At 51.8% G+C, this 10,361-nt stretch overlaps 1 protein-coding gene across 3 annotated transcripts in view; it reads left to right on the forward strand.

The window, feature by feature from the left end:
• LOC108498648 (ligand of Numb protein X 2-like) overlaps positions 1-9,632 on the forward strand; it is a 30,058-nt gene extending 20,426 nt beyond the window's left edge. For all 3 annotated transcript variants that reach the window (XM_017817621.1, XM_017817602.1, XM_017817611.1), the window contains 5 exons: positions 310-489; positions 1,530-1,704; positions 1,876-2,086; positions 6,061-6,219; positions 7,282-9,632. In XM_017817621.1, coding sequence (XP_017673110.1) covers positions 310-489; positions 1,530-1,704; positions 1,876-2,086; positions 6,061-6,219; positions 7,282-7,417 — 861 coding nt within the window. In that variant the 3' untranslated portion in view covers positions 7,418-9,632. The remainder of the gene's footprint in view (positions 1-309; positions 490-1,529; positions 1,705-1,875; positions 2,087-6,060; positions 6,220-7,281) is intronic.
• Positions 9,633-10,361: the final 729 nt, after the last annotated feature.

Consider the following 10,361-nt stretch of genomic DNA (forward strand, 5'->3'; position numbering starts at 1 on the left):
TACTCAAGTGGAGGAGTTAATCATCCCTTTCCACCTTCTCTTGCTTGGCATTTGTTGGAGAGGGGGGATGAGTGAAGCCTGCCTCTCCTCCTGTTCCTTCTGGCTAGTGTTTGCCAATCCTCTTCTCTTCTTCCAACAGCATTCCCTGGCTCTTCACAAAAGACTTTGCAGCATGTCAAGGAGCTGTTCCAGACTCTGTGGGGATCAATGCCAACCCTTCTCTTTCCCCAGGAGAATGACAGGGGCTGTCCCTAACTGCTCATTTATTTTTCTCTCTGTTTTATTTACACTCTTGGTTTCTCCTGGCAGACCACTGAATCCAGAGTGAACTTTGTGATCCTGAGGCAGCCTGGGGTGCAGCTGCCAGAGCCAGCAGAGGATGGCAGCTCCTCCAACAGCAGCAGCAGCAGCAGCAGTGGGGGCAGCCCTGTCCACCACCGGAAGCGGCTGGACCAGAACCACTACAGACGGAAATCCACCTACCAGAAGGTCAGGCTGGCAAAGGAGGGCAGAAGGGCTGCTTGTTCCTGGCCCAGCAGAGGGGCTGTGTTTGCTCTGCAGTGCTGACTTATCCTGTAAGGCTGAGCAGCAGCTCCATTGCTACTTGACCTGTTGAAAAGCAGCAGGTTTGTGGCTTTTGGTATTGGAGAACCAGTTTGTCATCTGCTGGGAAACATCATTTTAAGGGAAAAAGGTGTCAAAATTTCTTCAAGCGTCTCTCATGTGGATGCAGAACTGGTGTTTAATCCTCTCTTGTCTGGAAAGGGCAATGAGGAATTTACCATTGATGTGTTGCTCAAGACTTGCTTCTCCACACCCTCCAAGCCCCACATGTTCGGGGTGTTGCACTGACCCAGGTGATGTGGGGCCAGAGGCCTTTATGGTGCAGGAGCAGAATCCCAGAGGACACTGGTGCTCTGGGGCTGCAGTGTGTGTTTGTGCAACACAGAAGGCACCATGAGCCAGAGGAGAATCACCAGCCTAGTGTACCAGGAGAGAGTTACTCTGTGTTTAGAACTTCCAGTTGGGTGAGAAAACTTGCTGCATGTGCTTAGGCTTGTGTGTTTGAGTGTCCCTGAGTCCCGTAAGTAGCTGTCATACAGGGAGTGTGGTTCCTTGATTTAATCCTGCAGGAACATTTCCATACTGTTTGTACAGCCTGTGCTCTAATGTGTGCTCTCACTGCAACCTCAACACTTAGTCAGAGCTTGATTGCTTGATAGGAATGGCCTTGAAATGAGTTCAAAGCTTTTCCTCAGTGTAAAATTATCTTCCTCAGTGAGCATCTCCACAGCAAAATGGATGTGGGAACACCAGGACAGCACTGCCCTGGTCCTGCTGGCTCACCAGGGAAACACTACTCTGCATTTCCACCCAGAGCAAAGACATGGGGAGCTGACTTTGCCACCCAGCAACACTGCTGGAATGTTCTGGATAACAGATAAATGTTCTGCGGTTATCTCCCAGGTCTGGGTTCTTGTGTTGATTACATTACTGAAGCTGCATTTTGTGCTGTCATTCCTTTGTAGGATTTACCTCAGGGATATGCAAGTCATGAAAAGACAGTTGCAATCAAAAAGGAACCAAAGGAATCTTTAGGAATAACAATTGGAGGTGGAAGGGATAACAAAAACAAGCTCCCTATTTATGTAACGAGTGTGCAGCCCATCGGGTGCCTCTTCAGGGATGGCAGAATCAAGAGAGGTAAGGAGGCTCTGGGACCCTTTATCCTTTTGGAAATGGGGGTTTTTTTCAGTGAAAGTTGGACTTGGACACCAAAGTGAGGCTGGAAACAGGATTCCACATGACACCTTGAGGCAGAAACGGGCTTCAAAGCAGAAGGTCTATAATAGTCCCTTTTTATTTCATCAACAGGAGATGTACTTTTGAGCATCAATGGCATTGATTTGACTCATCTGAACTATTATGAAGCTGTGGCAGCACTGAAATCTAACGCTGCTTCCCACTCAGTCACACTGAAAGCCTTGGAAATCCTTTCCCTCAACTCGCCAGAGGCACCCCTGGACGTCAGGGAGCAGGGATTCAGCTGGTCCCCCCTCTGGATCACATGGCTGGGACTGCCCAGGTATGTGTGTTCAGTGGCTGTGCAGAGCAGGTAATCACAGGCCTGACTTTCACTCAAACACTGGGAATTAATTGCTTTGTTGACTACCTTGGAAGCATTGCTGGCATTCCCATTTAGCTGTGAGGCAGTGGGAAGCCTTGTTTGCCAATGAGATCACAGTGTAATGAACGCATAAGAAACTTCCACGGCTTTTATGGTGTGACCCATCATTGCCCCACTCCTGTGGGACAGTAACTGTGTGGTAGAAGCTCCTGAACCCCCTTTTTTCAAAGAGAAATAGTCAATGTTTGATCTGGCCCCTGTTCAGGTATTAACTGAATTCCCCTTCTAGATCTCCTCACACAAGCCAGACCCCAGAGCTGTTTGGTAGTTTCTAATCTGCTCATCTCACTTAGGGGCAGACATTCTTTCAGTCTGTTCTTCTTGGCTGTTGTAATTGTGTCATCTTTAGCATGAAGCAGAAATGATTCTGAATAGCTGAGTTTTCCTGCTGCAAGGCTTTGAGCATAGATTGAGCACAGCTTTTAGCAGCATCACGGGATGTTCCAGGTGACAGCACTAAGACTTCCTGGAAAGGTGAAAGTCTGGTTTGCTCACTTGTGCAGTTGCACCAAAATCAACTGAGCTGCGAAGGCAGAGCCTGTTGTCATCCCAGTGACTAGAGGAGGATTGTGCAGGAGATGCACATGGAAGAGTAAAGCCAAACCCTTCTGTGGGAAGCCTGGATTATTTACAGCCTTGTTTCTTGAGGCACCTGAAAGAAGAAACACTTGACAAAGGCTCTGTTGTGTTACCCCTGAGTTACTTAGCAGCCTGTAAATGCTGAACAAACCAGCCCAAGGAAGGGCTTTTGTGTCTGGAGTGACTGTAACTTGGCCTGTGCTCAGCACTCTCCTTCCATTCCCTCTGCTTTCCCAGGAATCCCTGTCTGTGCTGGGCAGGTCTAGTGGGAAGCAGCCCTGAACTGAGCCCAAACTGAAGCACAAACCCTCAGATGCTGCCTGTGTGTGTTCCTCAGGGGTGCTCCTGCAGCACTAGAGCAAGACAGAACCTGGCTGTACTTCTTCCTTTCTTCCTTTTTCCCAGTTTCTTTGGTTGTGGGTGACCTGCAGCTTCACCACACCCTGTTCTGCTCCAGGGACTGGAGTCCCTCTCTGCTTGTGGATCACCTGCCCTCATTTCAGGAGTCTCCTGGCATTCCCTGTCATTTAATACATTGCTTGATATTCTTTGCTGCTGGTGTTAACGTTGCCCCCCTTTCTTTGACTGTGACTGGACCTGGAGCAGGATTTCAGGTGCCCTTTCTGCTCTTCTCTTCCTTTTGCTCCAGCCCCTGTCCTTGTGTACAGTTCTGATCATGAGGGTTTTCAGAAGGCACCTGGTGAGGTCATTTCATTTCAAGAACTCACCAAATCTTCTTCCTTGTTTCCAACAATAAAAATTCCTGTGCTTCCTCACTCCTTTTCCCATGTGCTCGCAGTCAGACCTGGTAGGAACTGGCTGGTGAACCACAGACACCGCTGTTGGTCCCCTGGCAATGCTACCTGGGGTTTCAGGTTTCAGGGAGGTGCAGCTGAAATGAGGATCCCTCCAGTGTCCCCCTGCAGTGTTTGGGGTCACCCCCCCGAGCTGGGTTTCCTTGGGACAGGACTGACCCTGCAGTGCTGCAGAGGAGCCCATTGCACAGACCCCACGTGTGCCACCCTGACCCTGCACTGCAGGAATCCCCTGCAGTGTGCCCCAACTGCCCCTGTGTCCTCAGCAGTGGCACCTGTTCCTTTGGGCTGCCCTGCTGAAGGGCCTCAGTGTGCCAGAACCTTCTGCAGTGCAGTGGGAGAGTTTAATGCTTATTGCATGTGCAATTTTGGGTTTGTTCAGCTTTTATTTTTTCAGTTATTCCTCTGATCCAGCAGAAATATCCCTTTGTTTCTAAAGGAATGTATTTCTTTCTAGTTTGAACCCAAACTAGGGAAGTATATCTGGTTGTTGCAGCGCTTGAGCCCACAGTGCTTAACTCAGGCTTTGATTCTTGATCTGTGGTCCCTGTTTCTGCCAAAAGCTGCCACCTGGGCACTCCTGGGGATGTGCTGTGACAGTGGAGCCCCTGCAGCCTGGCCTGGGTTCTGTGCCAGGCACTGCTGTGGGTTTTAGGAGAGAGAGAGAGGACAGCCCTGGTCCTGTGCCCTCTTTGGGACCCTGGGGAGGAGCAACTCCTTGGCTGTGCTGACCCAGGGGCTGGCATTTCTTGTCTTGTAATGCAAACCTGCTGTCCTCATAAACTCACTGCCCTCCATTCTTTGCGTTAACTGGTGGCAGTTTACTACCAGTGGTTTACTACCATTTATTGCTGCTGCTTGTTCGTCACAGATAGAGCATAGAAACTTTGATTTCTTGATGGTATTATGTTAAATCAATACCAGCCATAGGCAGTACAAAATACCATCTCAAATGCTGGTTTGGAGGGGGTCTGTGTCCTAAACACTGCACCCTAAAGGTACCAGAAATACCAAGGTCACAGACTGATGTATCTTTTCTCTGTAAAACCTTTGCTTCTTGAAAACAGTAACTGTGCACAATATGGCTTATGGGTAACTCCTGGGGGTGGAAAAGCAGTTTTCCTCCTGCCTTCTTCCCTGGTTTGTCCAAGACAGGGACACAAAGTTCGAGCTCTTCCCACACCACTGTGGTGCTCCTGCGTGGGCCCTGCTGGAGCTGCACACTCCAAACTCCCAAAGGGCTGAGGAAGTGCCAGCTCAGCATCGGGCTTGGCACTGTAAAACCGGCACCTCCACCTTCCCTAAAGTCCTCAATTCTTTTCCCACAGTCATTTTACATAATACTAAATTAATGTTTCCCTTCCTAAAACCTCTTTTTTTGTACTGAAAACTGATTTCTAGCAAACTGCCTTTATGTCTGATGCTTTGATTTCCATTCTGTGCACTTGCCCCTCTTGCTCTCAGGGCTGTTTATTTGCACTGCCCCAGATGTGTCTCAGAGCTGTTTTTGCACTTGTGTGGTACCTGTGGAAGGAATCCACGGAGGAATCAGTAAGCTGGAGCTGGATTATGTGTATTTATGTGTGAAAAACTCCTACCAAAGTAAACAGTTTGAAGTAGATAATTGGATCTTTCTCCTGGTGAGAAGTGAACTGAGAAGGCTTTTGAAATCTGAAACTCCTCTGCAAACGGCTCCAGCGAAGCCCTCGAGGCAAAAACGTTTATTAGGAAAAGCTTAGCTGCTGGAACAGCTCAGGGGTGAGGAACAGCAGTTTCACACCCAGCCCTGAGTGGCAGCCAGGGCACACGGGACGCTTCTGCCACCCCCCCCTGCCTGGCCAAGGCTTTGTGTCACTGTGCCACCTGGGCAGCAAGTGCTGCTGAGCACTTCACATCGCATTCCCAGGCTCCCTGAGGAGACAAACCTTCATGGCCAGCAGCCAAAAACGGGCCTGGCAGCTCTCAGCTTACAGCCACCCTGCATCCTCAGGACAGGCCACGCTCCGAACTGGCAGGCAGAGGAAAGGCAGCTCTGCCTCCCGTGTTTGCCCTCTCCCAGGGCTGGACAGCTGCTCAGTGCCTGCTCTGTGCTTTCCTGCACTCTGCCTGCCCTTACAGCTGGGACAGCAAGCCCTGCTCTCAGGAATTGTGTGGCTGTAGCTGCTGCTCACCGTTAGTGTGAGTTTGTCACTGGGCCATGTGTTCCTTGGGAGAATTCCTGAAGGTATTTCAGGTCACAGACCCCTCCAGAGAATGGGAATTTCCTGTTAACTCTTTGACAACACTGAGAAAAGAGTCCAAAGGTCTGGCATGGTCAGATTTTAGAATTAGCCCTGCAAAGGGGTGTCTCAAATCCTGGAAAAAAATGAGGCTGTGACATAGCTGGATCCATGTGCTTTCCCTGAGGGGAATCAGAAGCTTCCGGTCAGGCAGTTTTCCTTCAAAGGCTCTCACCAGCTCTCTCTGTTTCTGCCACAGCTACCTGCACTTCTGCCAGGACATTGTCCTGAGTAAAGGGAACCTGGAGAGCTGGGGCTTCAGCATCGTTGGGGGCTTTGAGGAGAGCAAAGGAAACCAGCCCTTCTTCATCAAAACCATCGTGCCCGGCACTCCTGCCTTCCGAGACAGGAAGCTCAAGTAGGTGTGAACTACCCGGGTGGCTGGGGGGCATCACAAACAGTCCCGGGGTTTTCCCTTTGCCCCTTGAGACCAGCCCAGCTAAAAGTTAATGACTGTAATTCCTACACACTCAACTGCACAGTTAATGCTGATGCCAAACATGTAACAAACCAAGTCCTGTATTAAGGAGTGTTTTGGTTTCTCCATAAAGGTGCAATGAAAAGGAATTAACAGTTAGGTTTTAAAGGGCTGTAAAGGTCTTAATTGAGTAATTAGGGAAAAGTAGAAAGGGGATGTTTGAGATGAATCTTGGAGGTTCTAGAATATAATATCTCTTGGGTAAGCAGAAGTATCCCAATAGAAGCAACAAAAGGAAACTTAAATGGAGCTTTGCTGAGCTGTTTGTGATTGAGAAATCCCCGAGGGGAGGAGTGGAGCTGGAGGAGCCCCAGTGCTATCCTTGGGAAGCAGGAACTGGCTTCCCACAGGCTGCAAGTGCAGGACTGTGAAGGACAGAGGCTGGTCTTAGCAGGGGCTGTGGTTTGGGTGGAGGGAGCCAGGCTTTGTTCTCCTCAGAGCTGGGAGAGGCCAGAGCTGTGGTGGGAGGACTGGGCTCAGTGGGAGTGGGAGGACAGGACAGGGATGTGTCTCCCCATCAGAGCCAGGGTGAGGTTCCAGCACCTCCCAGCCCTCTAGAGGTGCTGCTGTGCCAGAGGGGCAGATCCCACAGGACCCTCAGCCCCTGCTGTCCTGAGCTGCAGGGTGACAGTAGAGCTCCAGCCTGCAGAGCACCTCCCCTGGGGGACTGTGCCTGACCTGCAGCACTGACCTGGGTCAGGAGTGTGGGACAGCACAAATCTGCCCTTGCAGCTTCTCCCTCTGCTGTCCCTGCCCTGGTCGTGCTCCTGGGGCCATTCCCTCTGCCACCAGCAGTGTCCTCCCTTTCTCTTCCCTCGGACTCACAAGGGAACAAGCTGCTCCCAGGAGCAGTTGGTGACATTGGCTCAGGGTGGGTGATCTGACCCTGGGGGCTGCAATTCCGGGTTCCCTCAGCCTGCCCAGTGTGTCCTGTGCTCCCAGGTGTGGAGACGAGATCGTGGCCGTGAATGGAGTCCCGGCCATCGGAATGAGCAACGCAGAGCTGATCCCGATGCTGAAGGAGCAGCGCAACAAAGTCACCCTGACGGTGGTGTCCTGGCCAGGGAGCCTCGTGTGACAGCTCACACCATCCAGCGCTGCCTGCGGGATCAGGGACCAGCTGCCACCACGGGGGACACATGGACCCGGGGCCTGCTCCACTCCTGCTCCTGGGGCAGTGCCAGGGAGGACTCTTTGCTTCCTTCCTGTGGAAAACATTTTCCTGTGCCAAGGTTGTCACCAAATCTGGCAGCTGAACTCCGAGGAACAGTTAATCCAACAGTTGTGGCTTCCCAGGCTCATTAAAACTCCTTAGGCTGCTGTTGCAGAGGAAGCTCTTCCCAGCGTTTCTCACAACCTGCCTTGGAGGCTGGTCAGGCACTTCTCTTGATTTTAGGGCTCAGCTTTCCTTTTCCTATTTTGATCAGGTTAAACCAATGGCTCTTAGGAGCTGCTAATAAATCATTCCGTAGGGATAGGGACCCACTCTTGATATTTTCAGGTTTCAGTAACCCAAGGAATGTGTTAATACATTGAAAAAACCAATGGTAACTCAGAGCTGGCACCTGAAGAGCTGCTGGGGCAGGATGGTGGGGCTGTGTTGACCCGTACGAAGGTCCTGTCATAAATCCTGGTTTAGGATCCTGCCAACTCCACTGATTTATTGCAAATGGACAATTTAAATAGCTTAAAGAACTCCTGTCAAAGGGAGCAGCAGAAGTGGTTTCACTGACATGTGATGTTGCAGAGTGTGACTTTAGCAGAGGGCGAGGGCAAGGCTCACAGAGAAGCTTCCCTGGTTTTATGACTTGATAAAGCAGCTTTTCCCACAGAAGGCAGGTGATTCAGTAAACAGGCTGTAACCAGCACCCTGTGTCCCACATGCTGTCTGGGATTCTCTCAGCTGCCCGGCTTTCCCTTATCAATCCCAGTGCCCAAGGCGGGGTTGGGGCAGGGGGAGGAGCCCCTGCATGGTCAGGCAGAGCAGATTTCCTCCTGCAGTTCTGTTCACATCCCGCTCACGGCTGGAGCAAAATACCAACTCACTGGACCAGGGAGGCTCCAAGGGCCATTGCTCCTTGGCCACTTTGTGCCCAGGGCAGCAGGAAGTCCCTCTAGGACAGTGCCCGGCCTGGCTTCAGTTCACACCCTCTGCACAGGGAAAATGTACCTGCAGGGCTGGAGCTGGGCCAGGGGGGTTGTCCTGACAGCCTGCCACGTTCCTCCTTTCAAGCTCCACCTGAAGCAACTCATCCTCTTCCAGCAGGTCCTTAGTGAGCAGGAGCAGTGACAGGTCCTTCTCAAACCGGGCTGCACTGAGAGGTCTCCCCTCTCCTGCTGCCTCTGCTGCACCTTTTACAGGACCAGCTTTGTACGAATCAAGAGTCCCCTCTGGCGAAATGCTGAACTCCCTGCAGTGCCCCTGCAGGTGGAGCCCGTCCCTGGCTGAGCGAGGCTGCCCCTGGGGCTGCTGCAGAGCTGGCCCTGGCCCCTGCACACACAGGGCCCCCACTGCCTGCGCTGGAGCTCCAGGCAGGCACAGCAGGGCTGTTTCCAGAGCCAGCACACAGCAACAGTTCGGGATCCAGCCCCACAACAGCCTCCCTCTGCCTGACAAACAGCCCTGGGACGCTGACAGCACAGTCGTGGTTCCCTGTTGTTTCTCCTGAATGCTGAGAGCAAAATCATTCACACAGGAAAACTCCTCCTCGACCTTTGCTCCGACACAAAGGAACACAAAAACCTGAAGCAATGTTTTGTCTCTTTCCAATCAATGTGCAGAACCTGTGCCTGGGGTGGAACAGTAAATATTGGTGTACAGAGAGGGCCATTCCTCCTGCCTGCACCACGTGCCAGTGGCTGATGGGCAGGAGGAAGAGCTGCTGGGCAATGGGAGGGAGCAGGAGCTGCAGAAGGATTTTACTGTTACTCCACCTCCTTCCAAGGTGCCTTCAACTTCACCAAAATGTCCTCATAATTTAAATGTTGTTTCAAAAATCAGCTTGTTAATAGATGTTGAATTTGTTTTGATGCCTTTATAAATTATTGTAATATTGCTGAAAAATATGTGTCATAGGTGTGGTTTTCACTTTTCTTTCCAGTGTATCAGTTAATGCCCCCTGAATAGGTGACCTCAACAAGACACTGCTCCAGGAAGCTGGCTCTGGGCAGCAGGAAACAGCCCCCAGGAAAGGAGCTGGACTATCCTGAAATACCCTGGGGCTGGGAAAACAACCCTGACCAACAGTAGCCCCACATCCAACAACAGCAAACCTGCAGCAGCTTCCTGGTGCAAGCAAAGATCGTTTCCCTGGTATGAAGGGCAAGCATTTGATCTCTATTTATTTAATTAAAAGAGAACAATAAAACCTTAACTTCCTAGCTGCCCCTGGCACCATCACCGGGCTCCCAGGAGTGCAGGACCCAGGTCCAGCTCCTTCAGTAGCTCAGGAGGAAGCTCCCCCTGCTCCATCCCTGCAGGATTCCCCATCTCCCTGGTGCAGAGGGAAGCAGAGGGATGTGACCACCAGGAATTCAGTCTGTTTACAGCAGGCTTCTGTCACCTCCACAGGCTGTGGAACAGCTCTGCCCACCCCCGGAGAGGCCCCAGGACACCTGAGCCTGCAGCCATGGCAAACATGGCCCTGGCCAGGGCCACACCCCACTGCCCTTGGCAGGACACGCTGTGCCAGCCCCTCTCTGACCCAGGGTGGGCTGGGGCCACTGCCCGACCTCCTCTGGCACTGCTGCCCTGCAAGTTCAGAGTTCAGTGCCGGAAAAAAACAACCCCATTTCACAATTCCCAAATCTGGGCTCTCTGTGGAGCCCAGGGAGGGCACAGACCAGGCGCTCCTGAGTCCTCACCAGGCTGGGTGTGGTTTCTCCCTGCCCAGGCCCCACCAGTGCCATCCTGCTGACAAGGTGGTGAGGGCTCAGAGGCCTTTTCCAACCCCAGTGATTCCGGGATCCTGTAACTGCATAGAAGCCAGTTCCCCCCAAGCTCCTGAACGCTCCTGGGCACT

Source organism: Lepidothrix coronata, unplaced genomic scaffold, assembly GCF_001604755.1.
Source record: "Lepidothrix coronata isolate B3197 unplaced genomic scaffold, Lepidothrix_coronata-1.0 Scaffold2, whole genome shotgun sequence".
NCBI lineage: Eukaryota > Metazoa > Chordata > Aves > Passeriformes > Pipridae > Lepidothrix > Lepidothrix coronata.